The sequence below is a fragment of the Miscanthus floridulus genome, chromosome 9 (genome assembly GCF_019320115.1).
Source record: "Miscanthus floridulus cultivar M001 chromosome 9, ASM1932011v1, whole genome shotgun sequence".
In the NCBI taxonomy this organism is placed as follows: Eukaryota; Viridiplantae; Streptophyta; class Magnoliopsida; order Poales; family Poaceae; genus Miscanthus; species Miscanthus floridulus.
Window position 1 is genome coordinate 71,993,733 of NC_089588.1, and position 18,393 is coordinate 72,012,125.

The 18,393-nt window shown below is 41.8% G+C and overlaps 1 protein-coding gene and 1 long non-coding RNA gene across 2 annotated transcripts; one reads left to right on the top strand and one right to left on the bottom strand.

Moving 5' to 3' along the window:
- Positions 1-4,434: 4,434 nt before the first annotated feature.
- On the bottom strand, positions 4,435-16,730 carry LOC136480065 (tau-cadinol synthase-like). Its single transcript, XM_066477732.1, has 8 exons — positions 16,452-16,730; positions 15,841-15,912; positions 15,033-15,291; positions 12,821-13,193; positions 12,090-12,308; positions 6,321-6,456; positions 4,820-5,068; positions 4,435-4,737 (listed from the first exon to the last, which is right to left on the bottom strand). Exons 1-8 carry the CDS (start codon positions 16,728-16,730, stop codon positions 4,435-4,437), a joined length of 1,890 nt encoding a protein of 629 aa, XP_066333829.1.
- Positions 7,842-9,910, top strand: LOC136482129 (uncharacterized). Its single transcript, XR_010764970.1, has 2 exons — positions 7,842-8,312; positions 9,499-9,910. It is a non-coding gene; the product is annotated as an uncharacterized lncRNA (long non-coding RNA).
- Positions 16,731-18,393: the final 1,663 nt, after the last annotated feature.

Sequence of the window (18,393 nt, forward strand, 5' to 3'; positions counted from 1 at the left end):
ACTACATGAAAACAGTTTTTAGCAACAGGATAAATTTTTTTTTAGGGGCGGCTGGTGATGGAGCCGCTCCTACAGTGGCGTGCTCGGGAGCCTAGAGACCAGCCGCCTCTACAAATGGAACAGCAGGGACGGCTGGTGATACGAGCCGCTCCTACAAATGGGTCGGATTTGTAGGGGCGGTCCACTCACCAGCCGCCCCCGGTGTTGCTATTTGTAGGGGCGGCTGGTGATTGAGCCGCCCCTACAAATGCTCGGGTATAAATACCTCTGATTTGTAGGGGCGGTTCAATCACCAGCAGCCCCTACAAATGACCCACATATAAAAAGGCTGTAGCACCTTCTTCCTTATCGGGTCACTCACTCTAACTCGTGAAAGAAAGGTGGGGAGACCTTGGGCACCTCCAAAAAATTGTTCTACTAAGGGGGAGTGTTTTGGTCTCAAATCCTTTGGTGGAGAGGTTGTAGAAGGTAAGAAAATGTTATTCCACACTTTTTTTAAAGTTTTAATAGTTGGTTAGTGAGTAATTAGAGTTTTGTTTCTCTCTCTCTTCTATGGTGCTTGAGCTACTTATGAAGCAAATTAGACCCAAGTTTTGAATGTACTTGGGTAAATTAGGTAGGGGAACGAGATCATACCCTTATTTGGTCCATGTTTCTTGATTTTAGTGAACAATCAGTTAGTTTTATGGATATTTCATGTGCATGTAGATCTAGATCTAGGGTTTGGTTTTTTTATTAATTTCGTTTTTGTAAATTTATGTTTGATGAAATTAGACTAGGGTTTGTATGAAAGATATTGGGTAAAATATAATTGTTGCTAATTGTTGTCTTTGAAATTTTTTATTGTAATCAACAAATATGTATTTTAATTATTTATGGATAAATGAGCCATTAATTAATTTTTCTCTACCATGGTGTGTTTGTATGCTTCATGTAATTATATTTGATTTATATTCATATATAAATGAAGTATATACAATTATTCTCAAGTAATTATTAATTTGATTTATTTTTATATATATCTGAATAAGTAGTCCTTTATTGTAAAAGATGGAGTACAAGAACTCTTGGATGTATGGTTCGTTAAGATTCAAGGTAGGTTTCTATGAAGAGGTGGACAAATTTATTGAAGCCGCAGAGAAGCATGCAGCAACGTTGACAGAGAATAATGATACAATTATTTATCCATGTAAAGATTGCAAGAACCGTATGGCATGGACAGATGTGACTATCATCAGATCATATTTGATTATGCGAGGATTTGTTGAGGACTACACAGTGTGGATTCATCATGGTGAAACAGTTATTGTTAACGACGAGGATGAGGAGGAATACGACGACGAAACCCTAGAATCCCTGTCCCAATATTTAGCAGAGCTTGATGAACGAATGGATTCCAAGTTTGACAATGAACAAGGTGGTGATGCTGGTGGGTGGGATGGTAACGACGAAGGTGGTGCCAATAATGATGGTGGAGCACGTGTTGAGGATGAAGATGATTTAAAGGACATGATTCGAGCCCTTGGACCAGAGATTTTACTAAATAGCCCGAAAGGTATAGAAAATTTGGAAAGGGTGACAAAAGCATCGAATGAGACTGTGTATGGTGTTGAAAAAAGCTATCCGACATATTGGACATTGCTACGTTTTGTGCTTGAGCTACTTATCCTGAAGGCTAAGTACGGCAGGTCAGACTGTAGTTTCAATGATCTATTGCATCTCATGTCATGGGTGCTGCCACAACCAAACTCAGTTCCCGCCAACACATACCAAGCAAAAAAGGTCATAAGTCCATTGACAACGGGGGTTGAAAAAATCCATACATGCCCCAACCATTATATACTTTTTTATGGCGAAACGTTCAAGTCACTAGATAAATATTCTCGGTGCGGGGCCAGCCGGTACAAGAACAATGACCTTTACGATGGGGACGAAGCCTCCACGGGGAAAAAAGAGGAATAAGAAGGGTACAAAAAGGTGGCCCTGTTTCGATGCCGCTGGATCAAACAACACCAACTGAACGAGATCGGATTGAGAGTCCTGAACCTCGTGAATCTAGGCTACCAAGATGACCCTTGGGTGCTCGCTTCACGTGTCACACAAGTTTTCTATATGTCTGACCCACAAAGTAACATCCCCCGAAGAAGAAGACAAAGCACGTGGTTGCCTCCAGGAAACAACACATTATCGGAGTTGATGGCGTGGACGATGTTGAAGCTTACAATAACTACGATGAGATGCCGCTATTCACAGATTTTCCTAAGAAGATCAGTGTTGTGGAAAAGAACCTACCCAAAGACGTTGGTCGCGGGGCGTTCGGCAACGCAAACGTTGGTCGCGGGGCGTTCGGCAACACGAACGCTGGTCGTGGGGCGTTCGGCGGAATGTTGATCGCGGGGCGTTCGGCAACGCGAACGCTGGATGGAATACGCGGAAACAAACAGTGTTCTGGTTGAAATTAAATTGTAAATTTGAATTTTTTTTTGACGAAAAAATATACCACCCCTACAAATAGGTATTATAGGGGCGGCGGTACTACAGCCGCCCCTACAACCTACAAATCGATTTGTAGAGGCGGTCTAGGAACCGCCCCTACAAATGTATTATTTGTAGAGACGGTTTGGTAGGGACGGCTGGCTAAACCGTCCCTACAAATGGTCTTGACCCGCCCCTACAAATGATATCTGTAGTAGTGGGAAGACCCAGATATGTCAAAGGAAAGTTTACTCTTCTGCCCAGAAAACTTTCCAGAATGTAGTCCAGGTTCAAATCCGTGCATCTGATGGGAGCCATCATGCATTTCTCCAAATTAAGCCTTAAGCCTGTGGCTGATCCAAAACGGTCGAGGATCCTGAAAAGCACTGTCACTTCCTCTTGGACCGGGTTTAGGAAAATTACAGCGTCATCAGCGTATAAAGAAAGGCGGAGTTTGGCCTCTCTACCCCGCAGCGGTGATAGTGTCCCATCCACTGTGGCTTGCTCAAGTATTCTGTGCAGTCATCTTTGCCATATAACGAGCTGCTCGTTCAAGTATGCATTTAGTGCTTTTTCAAAGCTTATAATCAGCATGGTCGACAATGGAAATATCCAGACACCTAAGATATATGGGAAATGTGGGCAACAGCTCTAAAGCAATCCAAGCACCTCTAAATTGTTTCTAAAATTAGTTTTAACTTCTAGTTTTTAGTTGTTAATAGCTTGTATATATCCTCCTTTGTACGTGATGTTGACGATTGTTATGTCACGTTTTTACACCAAACACCGTCAACGTACCTCGGAACAAACAAAAATGACCATTTCATAAGGATATCTTATTCAAACAACAAAGTTCCATTTGTATTTGAGTCTTACATGTGTAGGAAGCAAATATGGAAGGAGTGAGGCTAGGGAGGCCACCCATAGGGTCGGGTGACCCTAGGTGGGGTCGACCGACCCCACTGGTGGCCCCACCAACCCCCAATCCGGGTGCAAATCGAGGAAACATATTTTTAAGGGCTTCATACCTTTGAATGCATTATGTATTTTCTTCTGAACCAAAGATGTACATCTCACAAGGATCAATGCGCTGGGCCCACATGATCAACGTCTCGCACAACCATGTGAACCTACACGACATAAAACACCTCATGACATGAGACCAAGCTCTGTAACAAAGGTGGGAGGCCCATAGGTACGTGGGGAGGTCGGTCGACCCCGAGGATTCCTCCCCACCACCTTACTTTGGTCATGTTGGAGGTATTGGCTCCATCAATGCAAATCAGTATATCACGAACAGGAAATCAAAAGGGTAGCATATGGGACACAGGTTTATACTATTTCAGGTATAGAGTACCCTACGTTCAGTTGAGAATATATCTCTTATCTCGTATGCTCGAGTTTATATTACAAGGGGCGCTGATGACTAGTTGCCTATGCAATATAGCCTATGAGTATTGAAGGTACTGATTCGCGGTACCATATTCCTCCTTATATAGTCCAGAGGATAGGGTTACAAGGATCCCGATCGGTTTACATATATATTTCCTATTCCTCTGTTGAAAAGAGTGCTTCTATGTGGAACCTCGTCTCTGGTGCATTTTTCCGTATTCAAACATTAATTCATATGTTATTAAAATGACGCCAACATCACTTTATGTCATTCTATAATGATAACATTATGCTACACCTTATGTTAATTATGCAAATATAGTTTCTACAAATGATAAATAGCTAATGAGGATAATTTTACAACATTCAAATTTATAAAATATAAACCCTTCATTCTTATATATTGGATCATAAATAGTTTGCTTATTTAGGAAAGCAAATAATATTTTTGACAATCATTACATTGACCAACTAACACGGCTCAATGACTGTGACATACATCGATGCGTCTTCAGCATTACTAGTGATTGTAAAATTTGTCAGCTCAATGAAAATGATACAAATTAATTACAACATGAAGCGGATGGAGATAGGATTGGCGAACACTTGTTTAATGACCTCATCAAGGTCGTCGCCAAATGTAAACACATCCTTCTTTTTACCGTATATGAGTGTCAAGCATATTGTCATGTTGACAACTCGTCTTACCACTGCATGTAACGTACGAAGTTCTAAGAGTGCCTTATTTGTAGTTTTCGAAGCATCTTCCATCATCTGACTTATATTTGCAATGGCTACCTCGCTTGTAACATTATACTCAGCAATGTAGCACTGCACACAGTTTGGAGCATCCTGTTTCCTGTTACCATGCTGCAAACAACACATGTCCATATGAGTATCGTCATGTAAACATGGTTAAAAGGTGTAGGTAATTTTAAACTTTAGGCTCTACTTGTAATGCAGAGATGTCATTCATATAACGAGTGAGCTCCCCACAGGCTTTCACAGCATCAGTGCAACCAATTGCCCAGTCCAGCGCTTCCTTATTCACTGTATCACCCATGCCAACCAGTAGAGCAACAACTGAGAATGGACTACCGGAGTCCATGAGAGAAACTTCTATTTTTTCTTTGAATGTTGGCATATAATTGTGATGGAACCATTCTGCGCCTTGAAGATAGAACTTTGATAATGTTTGAAACTGCACAGAAGAAAGAAACAAATCGAGTTCTGATAAAAATAACACAATAAAATACAGAGGATCCCCTTGCAATATTTCATTTGAAACATGAGATGTAAAATGAATTTCTAATATGTTTTCATAAGAGGAAAACCGACACCATCAAGTTCAACATTTTTTTTAAAAAAAAATAAAAACTTCAAGAATTCACGTGATTTTGTGAATTATGTAAACATGATAAGATTCCAAAATTGGTGCAACCTATTATATTTGAATGTTTAAATTATCTTGCACTTCAGAGCTAGCAAAGACATGTACGTGTCATCTAACAAATCTATTCATAGGGTTCTGACTGATCACGTTTGTTCAGTGGCCTGTGCAAAAATGCATTCATATATCTAAGGAGCATGTACTTGCAAGAATTTTACATCTAGCTATATAAGGAACAAATTCTTAGTGTTACTCTGGCAAACTTGATTTTGCCGAAAATCATAAATGTGCAGATCTGATGGCTTTGAATAGAATAGTATTTCTCTTTGACCTTAGAAAACTTGAGCTGTGTATATAAGGAATATGCTAGAGGAGAGTATGGACAACCTTTGGTCCTTTAGCCTTCAAAATATGTGCAACAAACAAATATTTTTTCCCATTTGAGAACACATTTTGCATGTCACTAAACTGAATATTCTGTAAAAATGGGATTATTGAGATGGAAATAATCCAAAATTAAGACAACCTATTTCAACTTATTTGTGTTGCACTAATATTGTTCGTGAAAAATTCATAAACAAACATTGTTCCTGAAGAATAATTCTATTTGCATGTAACACAAAGATTTAGATCAATGATGTTTTATGTTAATTAACGTTTCAAGCTAGTTTCTATGCTATTTCAATGGAAATTTATTAAGATAATTACATTATGCATGAAACAAATGATTGTATCATAAACATATTATTTAATACCCCATGTATCAGAATGATAATCATATTTTGCATAGGGAAAGGTCAAACAAAAAGATTTTGAACCTTACTTTCTCTTACAATATATTGTATTTTGCTAAAAAAACAGTATCATTTCATATGCACTTTGAATACAAATCTATTGATGCAAGTTTATATAATAAATTTGTATATAATTTGACTAACTATTGGTTAAAGTTTGTAAAATTGGACTTTTCCCCTTACAAAAATGTGCTTATGATTATGGGACCGAGGGAGTACAAACTAATGGAAATGAAAAACCCATCTTCTGGTATATTTTGATGTGATACCGATTTTTTGGCATATGAAGCTTTGTACTTTTCATTAGGTTCCAACGCATCCTCAATCTCTTTAAAGCTGAATATTATCCTCAGGTAGAACTTCTTGAGATACTCGGGCAGAAGAGAAACATCGCTCTCATCCCATCTGCATTCACATGATTACTTAAATACACATTCTCATGTGGTTTATTCCTAGAAGAATCCAGAGAGCATAAAAAAATATTTTGTCAAAATATTTATTCTGCAGGTATGGAAGTATTTTACTAAGTACGATTTACTAATTTCAAAAGCGGTTTTCTGCAATATATTGCTAACATTTTTGTGCAAAATTTGACATCCATTTTGAATATATTTTATTGAAAATTTTAAACTCATAAATTTACACTTTTGGAGATAGAGATATCTATGAAGTGTTTTAGAGTATAGAATTCCACAAATGCGAGCAAAGAAAATACAAAAGTCATTCTTTTTATGTCTAAGATTTTTTTTTGTGGTTCGATTTTTTAATCTAATCATTAGAAAAGTATAGACTAATATCATGTATAAAAACCTAACCACGCAATCATAGGAATATTAGGTTCACATCGTGGGGTTTATACTTGCATAACTAGCTGTTTTTATACTTTAGAAATGACACCTTTTATAGTCACAACTTTTACAAAGTCGGTTACCCACAAGGTTTCTATGCCCATCAATGAAGAAATCTACTACTACCAGTATCCGTTTTTATGTCAATTGCTACCAACATGGTTCTTTTGATTTGTACTCTTGCGTAAACTTGTTTTTTACACCTTAGCACTCCATGTAGAAGAACTAGTTGAATTCAATTCTCTCAGTAGAAGAGAACAACTACAAAATTTCTATGCCCGAGTGTGCTTTTTTATAATTGGGTACACTTCATAGAAACATGTCCCTAAAACTGTAAAATGAATTCCCTAGAGATAAGTATTGAGTTCAATCTTCATATGGTTCTAGTGGTATATACCTCATTGGAATTCTACAGTTGGTATCAATCTTCAAATTGGTATCAATTCGTGTCTTTCCATTGGTATCCTTTTATATATTTTCTCTATACATTTTATAGATTAAACTCTCTTTTTTATTTATTTGCCAGGTTATGCAGATGCTTTGCTTTCCACCATATGTATGCATACACTTAGGGGGAGCTTTGCCTATGTAATGTGAGAGTCAAGTATTGTGATCTATTCCACTCCAATCCAAATGATCACAATATTTAACCTCACTTGTGCTACTAATGTCTTCTGTTTTGGTGTTTGATTCTGTGAAATTTTTGTATTTTGATCATTTTTAAAAACTTTTTTTTTACAAATAAACACCTGACCAAATCTTTTCTAAAAATAGACCAAAACTCGGCGTCATAGGAAGAAACGCCGAGATACGCCGCTCGGCGTCGTGCCACATCAGCAAAGACCCTAGTCGCCTTAGACACGCAGGATATGGGCCCCACAGAGCTCGGCGTCTCTTCAGCTAACGCCGTGCCTCGTATGCTAGGCGCGGTCGACTCAACGCCGAGGGAAGGGATAGCCTGTACTCTGCCTCTTCTGCGCCATCTCTCCACTCCACCTCTACCCTCTCTCCTTCCTCTCTCTCTCTCTCTCCCTCTCTCTCCCAATGCTGCGGCACAGCCGCACACCGGCGCGGGCACGGGCGTGGGGCTAGGTCGCCCACGGCACGAGTGGGGCTCGGCGGTGGTGCGAGCGTGGCCTGGCCCCGGGCGCGCACGCAACCGCTGCGGGCGCGGGCCGCGCCAGCCGGATGCCGCCGCCACCAGGTACGCTCTCTCTCTTGCTGCCCGATATAGGTTTGCCTGCTCGTTCTTCCTTGCTGGCGGAGGCTCACACCGGCGGATCTAGCGGATCCGATGCCTCCATAGCCGGATCTGTCCCTCCTCCCGTCGGATCTGTGCAGGCACCAAGCAGGAAGCCGCTGGAGGTCGGCTGTTAAGAGTCGCAGGAGGGGTTCACTACGTACGAGGATGAGGTAAACAAGTTCAGCATTCAAGTTCCACAAGTTACGCAATTCTTCCCCTTTGATCAGTCGTAGGAGCACCTTTAATTTCCCTGTATCCATTGCAAAAGAACGTCGAAATCAGTCCATCAGTTGGCACAATTTGATGGCAATGGTAACTGACTATAGCTCTGTGCGTGTGCACAGTCTGGCTGGTCGGCGCCGGCGTGGCCAGCGGCATCAAGTCCGTCACGGCGTTTTACCCGGAACTGTATCTAGCATTTGTTATCCTATCTGAATTTTGAATTCTGCAGCTACTGTGAACTTGATCCTATCTTCAGTTAGAGCAAGCTATTTTTCTGAATGTGTGCACTGCTGTTTTTGAAACAGAGAGACTGAGCAGTAGACTGCTCCCCTTCTAGCGTTTTTTCTGAAACTTATGACTATGGCACTGGTTATTTATGCATTCCATTGGACATCAATGATTCATTCCTGGTTTGTTGCCTGGAGATGTAAAATAACAATCATACTAATAGCCATTATTTTAATATTTGTCTGATCTTTTCATGTTTAAATTGTGGAATTTTTGTTCCTTTTTTCTTTGAGAAGGGATATTTTAATATTTGTTGCCTGCTACTGTGCTTCAGAGTGCAGAACAGCAGAATGCAAATCAGCCCCCACTCTAGACTCCTAGACATGGTCCTGCCATTGGCTGCAATTTCTTAAAACATAGAGCTAAGATCAAGTCAGTTGCTTGCCTATGGACTGAATCAAGTCAGTTGCAGTGTAGGCCATCTATAAAAACATAGAGCTTTCTAACTGTCATATTGTTTATTCAGAAATTGATTTTAGAAGGTAAGCATTTTTCTCTCATTTGCATTCAAAAAAAAAATTCTCTCACAGGTTTTGCTATTCAATGTGTGTTAGTGCTTGTAATGTGTGTTATGCTTCTGTTGTAAATTAGCACATGTGAAGTAAGGCTTGTGTTAGTGTTGTCAGTGATTAGCTTGTTTAACCATGCATCTGTCACTAGCTTGGTGGTTGTTGGCATGATCATGCACCATAGGACTGCCTGTATTAGAAAAGTGAGCCGTATGAATCAGATCTCTCCCTTTTTACTTAAATCAACAGTTGCCTGTTTTTGTCTTCCTATGTTTGAGGAAACAGAGTATTATTAGTATGGTTGCACTCATAGGATGCTGCATTTTGTACTTCATAGACAGAATTGAAATCAAATGGCACATCAAATCTACTGAGTACAGTGAAATCAAATGGTGTCATCAACCTCTAGAGCTCGAACCTTGACCACCCAAGAGGAAGACCAGGAAGAGGATGACGAACAAGGAGGAGAAGGCCACGAACAGGAGGACCAAGGAGAGGAAGGCGAAGAACAAGAAGATGATGCCGACTGTGATGAGATAAATACTTCTCAGCTATCTAGGATGTAACTATGCTCGTGTGTATGGTCTTGTGGACTTGATGTAGTGGACGACACTTAATTATGTGATGTATTTGCTATCTAGGCTGCTGTATGGTCTTCCTCTTAGGCTGGACGTTTTATATTGCTCTTGGGAATGTTGCTATGTAGGCTGCAGTATGGACTTAATGTATCTTGGTCTGTCATTTAAATATGTTGACTGTGTTGACTGCTATGTTGGATGGCCTGCAAAAAAAAACTCGGCGCTAATTAATGGGAAGCTGAGCCTCAGATGTCGGCGTAATACAAAATAACGCCGAGCCTTGGTAGTGCTAAGTGCCCAGGCAAGTGCGGCTAAGTGCCCAGACCTCGGCGTTGGGTTGAAGCACGCCAAGGTGTGAAACATGTCGTGAACTGGCTGCACGCCGAGGTCTGTGGGACCGAGCACCACGTTGGATCCTGTGTGGCAAAGGCGACCGGTGTCTGCGCTGATGTGGTAGGGTTCGGCGATGTCTGACATGACGCCAAGCCTCGTACCGGCGTGCCTTTCTAATACGCTGAATTTTGGTCTATTTCTAGAAAATGTTTCGCTAGGGGTCTATTTGTAGAAAAAGTTTTGAAAAAGGATCAAAATGCAAAATTTTCACTTTGATTCCAAAGGGTGAGAATTTGTGGACCAAAGCGAGCCCAACAGATAATAATTACTAAAATCACCAAATCAAAACTTTTCATATTTTGTTGTGATTACAAGTTATTGCGAGGAGATTTGGTTCTAGAAAGGGAGGAGTGGATTTTTGAGTTAGGGGAGGCTTAACTCGATAATGCCACATATAGGGAAAAAATAACAAGTGGTAAGAGCAAAATAAGTTTTTTTCATTTGGTATCATGCATATTCTAGTTACCATAATATGATCTTGCTATTGCATTGCATCCAATAGATAGGTTTCAATTTGCTATGTATTGTTTGCTTGCTTTGGTTGTGTTGTCATGAATCACCAAAAAGAGGGAGATTGTAAGAAAATTGCTAACAAGCTAGGGCCATTTATAATTTTGATGATTATGATGAGAACATGATCAACTGAACTTGTAGAGAGTTGATTTTGGCAACATGCATTTTATAGTTTACTCCAAATGGATGCATGGTTGGACTTGGATCAAAGGTGACATAATTAAATCTCAAGTGATGAACTCCTCAAGCAAAAACATGCATGGAGCATCGTTGAAGACCTTAGAAGACTTTCATGAAGTCCAACGCATCAATAAGACGAAGCCTACATGAAAAGACATGAAGAATGGAGCTCACTGCCGGCTCATTGCAGTCACCAGAACTCTCCGGTGTGATTGAGGGAAGAGCACCAGAAGGTAAGGTGAAGGAGTCCGAGGCAGAGCAACAGAATGTGGACCAGAACCCTCGGGTGGGCACCAAACATCAAGCATCAAAGCTTAAGTCCAAAGGGGTCTGCATATGCACAGTAGAGATGTTGGGGCTATATATACCCTCAACCGGCCATGTGGGTGTTGTTGGAGCTAACGATCATTTGTAGAGAGTTGAGGCTCATCTCTAGTGCTCTAGCCACAAAAAATGCTTAAGGAAATATTAGGTGATTAGCATAGTGCTTTGGGAGGGCTAGTTAGATCACTATATTGGTGCTCTACTCTAGGCTTAGGTTTAGTATTTAGTAAGGTTTGCATACCTCTAGCCAATTGGTGCTTGTGTGCACCGTTGTTGTACACTAGAGGTTTGAAATCTTGCGACATCAGACCCACATCATTTGTGGGGTTGCTTCCTACTTGTACTAGAGCGAACGAGGCCCACGACGCTTGAGTAGGAAGCTTGATAGTTAAGACAATGGGAAGGTGTTTGCGAGAAGGCCACATAGAAACCCACTAGCTTCCGCATGGGGAAGGCCCATGGGCTCCACAGAGTCACCCGACCAGGAAACTTGGCTCTTGCAAGAGGCTCCAACAAAGATTAGGGGGAAGCTTTGGCTTCTCAATACCTCAGAAAAAATCGGTTGTCGTCGGGGAGTTTGCATTCTCTACCACATTTACTTTTCACACCTATTTGCATTCCTTTGGTTGTGTGCTTTACCTTCCTAGTCTATGATTAGTTGGTAGCATTGGAATTATTTTGCAGTAGAGATAGCAACACTTAGAAAACCTAATTGCTCATTCATATGGATTTCTTGCATAGGTTTTGATAAGTAGGTTTTAAGTATGAACCTTATTTTCCTCTCGTGTGGTTGAAAGTGCATATAATCCTATTGTGGATTTTGGTGAATTAATGACAATACAAATAAAGGATCAATGAGATTTATGGAGTATTTCAGTGACTAATGATTGTGATCCACAGAGGTTGTTTCAAAACAGTGATATAGCCAGACTAGTCATACCTTTGTATTGCTTCATTGAAATTTTGGCTCTCCTCCAAGGTAGCACGGACATCATAAGTGTCATCCATCATGGTTACTAGGGCTGACAACTTGGTAAGGGTTATCCTTGCACAACTGTATTCCTTTTCATAGCACATTGTATGAGCCCACAAGTATAACTGAACAGTACGATCCCGAGCATAGCTTAGCGCCACTTCAGCATAAAGATCTTGCCACCACCTGAAATTAAGGTTTTCTGCTGTGAAGCGGGTGTTATATATACACGAATGAAGACACCAAGTAGTGGTAGGACAACATAAAGGGGTGGCCTGTTTGCCACAAAGCACTACTGCGGTTTTGCCATAGAATACACTGTTAAACAAAGGTCATTATTTCGACAGCACGTTGCCCAACATTTTTCTAGCTAATTTTCGTTTTGCTCCCTTGGTAAATTTTGTAAAACATGAACATCCTCTTGGCATCTATAGCAATGCCTAGGGCCAAAGCTACATATGTAACTGTAGGTGCAGTTGCACACCCTGTAAAATGCAAAATTAGTGATCGATAAGGTATATATTTTGACTGTATATACGCATTCAATGGCCTAAGTTCATGCAACCTTAAGACATGTGTACCCCCTCTAGTTTGCATGCGATACAATAAAAACAGACACACCTTTATTGTGCGTGCTCTTTCCATTAACCAGAAATAAACATTTTGTCTTATTAGAAGTCTAGGAAGAAGTGGCATACTCAGATACGGCCTTTAGCTCTTTTAAGTGTAGACTTTGCAAAATGTTGAAGTCAATCTTCGCAAGCTCCAAAATGGTAGGGTTGCATGCTGGTTCATGTTCATACTCTGACATATAATGCAGTGCCTCTATCCTCCTAACTGTCCTTGGCAATGGCAAGTGAAGAGCACAGTTAACTTGCTCAGCTAATGGATATTCAAGATGATGTCTCATTGATTCAAGATGTAGCCTTGCAAAACCGATAGCTTCATCAAGTATGAGTTCATCATGAGTTAAGAGATGAGCAGCATTGTATAGACTTAGGAGTCCCTTTGGCTCATTAATTATATCCAGGTTGAACCTTCCATTTGTATCTTTAAACCTGTTGAAATCATCTGCAAGACATAACTATATCAATTGATTCGTTTGACATTTCCTAATAACTTTAAAAAGCAAATAATATTTGTCCTGCTCATATTGTAGAAATGCTTCTCCTTTAATCAAATAGACTCATTGTGATGAATTAGAAACGTAGTATTCATCGCTACTACATAATCCATTTTCAGTAACGGTCAAAACAAATTTTCAGCCTCGGCTATTACAATGGTTGCTAGGCACGTGTCTAGAAATCTATGTATTTTCAGACGGGGTATAACCACCCCTAGAAATGTATTTCCAGAGGTGATTGGTTATGTCACTCGCCTCTACACTACTACAGAAATGATTTTTGTCAATGGTATAATCACCACCTGTTCTATTCAGACTGTTGGTGATAAATGTCACTGCTAGTTTATAATAGAGTCGTCCATAGTGGAAATGGTTTTGTTTTTCACCACCAATGGGAACCATGAGAACCTGTAGTAAAAGGCGTGTTCGATCCCACATGGCACATAGTATATAAACAGAGGTGAGGAATGTAAGCCCTAAGCCCACCCACCTGGTCGCCCGCCCCTTCACTCTCCTGTCTCTCAATCTCTACCTGATCGCGGTCTCTTCACTCTCCTTCCCCACCGAGCCACCGCCCTTCTGTATCTATCCACACATAGGTGCCGCCACAGTTCCCTTTCCCATCGGTCTCCATTCTCTCTCCACATGACGATGACACATCCTGCCCCCTTTCCAAGTCCTGTCAAGATCCCGCCACCTCTCCACGGCGACCACCTCCCCACGGTAGTGCTACAGCACACCGGCAGTGACACCTTTGTCCAGCCCCTTCCAGTAGGGCGCTCTCTTCCATGGCAGCGGGCTTGGGTGGCGCCAACATGTTAAGGTCGAGTAGTGCCATCTCTCCCTCAGCAGTAGCATGTAGCCTGTAGCGGCTTCCAAGGGAGGATGCACCTCATGGAGCTCGGACAGCACCGGCTCTCCCTTAGCGGTGGTGGCTTTCAAGGGCAGCAGTGTGCAGATGGCATGCGGGAAGAAGGTGGCAGCAATGCAGGAGGCTGGTTGTCAGATAATTTTTTTAATAAAATATCATTGCCGGTTTGCAATCAGTGGTGACGAATATGATTTTACGATCCACCTTCACCAGAGCCTTGCAAAACTGGCACTCAAGCTGGGTTTCATCCCGGCGGTCATATTGTTTGTGTAGTAGTGCCATAAATGAATTACAAGGGACGATTGACAATGTGGTTCGCTCCTAAAGAATGTGATTTGAGAAAACAAAAATAATAGAAACACTGTCATACTACTACGACCTACCACTCTGCCATGTGTCCCATCGTGCCGCGTGCAGCCGTGCGAGATGAAAGTCCCATGCACAACTTTGAGAAAGAATTTCAGTAGGGGGTCAGGGGTCTTGAGTCTTGACCCCTCCTGTTCTCTAAAAAACAACTTTGAGAAAGAAGCAAGGAATCCACTTTTGGATTCCTGCCATCAGGTTGCTCAGCTGTGTAGCCGTGCTCGCACCACTAATAGTGGCCACCGCATTACCGGAAAGAGGTCACCATGGTGGCCACCGTGCATGCATGTAGTGTTGCACGTGAGAAGAGATAAAGGAGAGAGATGAGATACATGTGTCAAATCAATTTAGGAATATGATAAAGTTCTAGAGACTGGCTATTGAGACCACCCACCTATATAAATCAATTTCTAGTGGCGGTTTATTATATTAGCTAGGGCCGTATGAAAGCGTTTCTAGAGGTGTTTTTTATGGAGTCATATCTAGAAAAAAAAAAGTGGCGAGTCTTAAAATCATTCATATGCTGTAGTCATGTAGTGTATTATATACAAACCTGGAGACACCCAAAGACCATGCTCTCTAAGCAGACGAAATCGTAGAGAAACCTCATGTAGACTAGAGCTATTGAATTCCTCATGTTGGATGTCGCGTAGTGTATCAGCAATTTGATCCTCAAAATGATGCCCAATACCCAAATGTTCAACAGTGTCCACTAGGTTCATTTTCTCAACCATATCTTTGGAAGCCTCAAAGAACTGACTGACCCTGTTCTTCAGTGCATTAACTCGATCGTTCAGCCATTTTTCTGGCATCTAGAGTCATACAAGCACACATTATACAACACTCACTGTCATTTATGTAAAAGTTATGTGCGAAGTAATATACATATAATCTACAATCTTATAATTCTTGGTTATACTCTTTTCGTTCAGGAAGATAAGGGCAACACAATTTAAGATGGTTTGACTGTTTGTTTGTATACTCTTTCCGCTCTGGAACATATACGTCATCTTGATCCAAGATGTAGTCCTGGTTGGTCCAGTAAAAATAATCTTGCTATAAACACATGTAATGGCAGCCATGATGAGTTCAGTATACGGATGCGACACGTATGTGTATTTTACCATAACTATTGGCTATGTCATCATCATCGCCATCACATTTTAATCCTCTCCAATCCAACTCAACCTCACCAAACTGAAGCTAGGCTATTACACCGAGAAAAAGTAGTAGTAATAAAGTTTACAAAAAAAAGGATATTATAAAGTAATAAACTCAAAATCATCGTGTATTTAGTACTCAACTGCAAGACACAACAAAACAAAAATCCTGTAATTTAGCATGTAAAAGTGATAACATGCCTGCAATGGCTGTGGTTGGTAATTGATAAAGAAGTTACTCCATATCGTCGGTTCAAAATCTGGTGATATCATCTGTAGAAAAATAACGTTAATAGATTCCATACATATTAGTGGCGAAAACTTTGTAATCTTTTAGTCTTCTACGCAAAACACGACCATGCACAATGTGACAACCCCATGAATCATGTCTTATGGAGAGTGTCCATAACCCTACACTTTAAAGGGAACCAACACTCAAATTTATTAATAATCATTAAAATTCAAAAGCAAGGTCAGTGGCTCCGATTTTGTATATGACTTGGTTAAAAGAAAAAAGAAACATAATTGCTATACCACAACTGAGTGTTTTGGAGCAACCCAACACTCGATATCTTGCACCCTGTGATTAGCATGGTTAGGGTTTGGGGTTGAGTGCCCTTTCCTCTCCAACTCCGGCGGGTTTAGATAAAAAACTCGGGAGGAAGGCCGGACCGGCGGTGGTGGTGGCCGCGGGGGCGGCAGGGGGCAAGGCGGAGGTGGTGCCGCTGGCCGGGCGGTGGAGGAAGGCAATTGGGCAGGGGACGGGGTGGGGATGTCACGGTGATAGCTCAGCGATGCCTAGTTAGCGTGACAGTGGTGGGTGGTGGCAAATCCGGCGACGGGGAGCCACCAGAGATGGAGGAGGAGGGCGGGGCGAGGGCATCACAGTGATAACCTGGCGAAGCCAGGTTAGTGTGGCAGGGGTGGGCAGCGGCTGATCCGACGGCGGGGAGCCACCAGATCGAGATGGAGGAGGAGGAGGTCGGGGCGGGGGTGTCACGGTAATAGGCAACGATGGGCGGCGACAGATCCGGCGGTAGGGAGCCGCCAGAGATGGAGGAGGAGGGCGGGGCGGGGGCACGGGCACACATCCAAAAAAAATCGAGTGCTAGGTCCTTGTGAAATGCACGAACATAGTATAGACAGATTCAAAAGAAAGGGCGATATTTTAGGACCTTTACCACCGCTCATTTTTAGCCAACAGAAATGGTGATCTTTGTGACCCTTAACCACTCTTTTTTTACCCCAAGGAAACATGAAAACTACATAAAAATTATTATAACTCCATTGTATTTATTGAATTAATTAGGTTTTCACATATTTTCTATAAACCTGATAAAGGTGAGAGTAATTTGACTAGGAAGAAAAGTGAAAAATATTTAATCCATCTGTTCCACACTACGTGTCTACACAAAATAGCACTAAACAGAAACATGGAAACTACATTAATATTTTTTTAAAAACATAGAACAACTATTATGAAAGAGGGAATATACACTACAGGAAAACGCCTCTTTGCCGACTGCTTGCCCCGGTCGGCAAAGGCATAAACCCAGTCGGCAAAGGCTTTGCCGACCGCAAAGCCACGTGGCAGTCGGCAAAGAGCAGTCGGCAAAGCCTGGGTCGGCAAAGGCGGATTTGCCGACTGCCACGTGGCACACAGTCGGCAAATCCTTTGCCAACTGCCACGCCAGCAGTCGGCATAGCCACGTGGCGCCGTCAGCCCTGACGGCAGGCTTTGCCGACTGCTGGTTCCTCGGCAGTCGGCAAAGAATTTTTTTTTCAAAAATTGTTTGCCGACTGGCCGCCAGCTAGGCAGTCGGTAAAGAAAGAAAATATTTTTTTTTTGAAATGTTCTTTGTCGACTGCTTTCGGAGTTGCAGTCGGCAAAGATTCTGTCCTGGGGATTTTTTGCCCAGCTTTGCCGACTGTAAACAGTCGGCAAAGCTGGAATTTTTTTTTTGCTTTTGTTTTCTGTTTTCTCGCATCAAAACCCTGCAAAATCACAAATTATAATCCAATTTCACCAGAAGCACCGGTAGCACCATTTATATCACAATTTCATCACATTTGTCGCCAACATCACCACATATATCACAATAACGCACAACATCACATATATCTCACATATATGTCACAATAACAACCACACAAGTGCATTACAACCATCACATGAAGTCCAACACGTCGAACACCACAAGTCGACGTCCATCACACGAAGTTCAACATAACAAGTCTAGGTCCATAACGAAGAAAAGAAATACATGACAACAACTTCGACGATACGGTGGATACATGATAACAGAATCGACAAGTACCTAGCTCGTCGCGCCGTCCCCGGTCTCGTCGTCCGCTCCGCCCCCAGAGCCCCCAGGGTTTGCCCATGGAAACCCCGTTGGACCAAACTGAGGCGCCTGCGCGTACTGCCACCCTCCGCGCACCGGCGGCCACGAGTACGTCGGAGGAGGGCCACGCGGAGGTGGATACGGTGGATAGGGTGCAGGTGGTGGATACGACATCATCTGATGGCCGGGACCTCCAGGAGACGGGTTCGAACCCGCCGACTGTACCTGCACAAGTTAAACGCCAAGTGATGTCATTAGTATCTGCAGCATGGACGCACAAGTTAAAGCAAGAGTCAATATCATGCTCCTGCAGTTCCTCAACATGCTCCAAACATCATGAATATCATTTTCTGAATGGCCGGATTCCATTATTTCATGTACCTGCAGTTCAAATCTGGAGCTGCCGGAA

What these genes read in the sequence shown, in the direction of transcription:
- LOC136480065 (XM_066477732.1), bottom strand. Translation starts at nt 16,730, where the DNA reads ATGTGTGCCCGTGCCCCCGCCCCGCCCTCCTCCTCCATCTCTGGCGGC. An exon ending in ACCAACCACAGCCATTGCAG is followed by an intron (nt 15,292 to 15,840) that starts GCATGTTATCAC and finishes GTATGACTCTAG; the next exon opens with ATGCCAGAAAAATGGCTGAA. An exon ending in TTCAATGAAGCAATACAAAG is followed by an intron (nt 6,457 to 12,089) that starts GTATGACTAGTC and finishes ATGTGAATGCAG; the next exon opens with ATGGGATGAGAGCGATGTTT.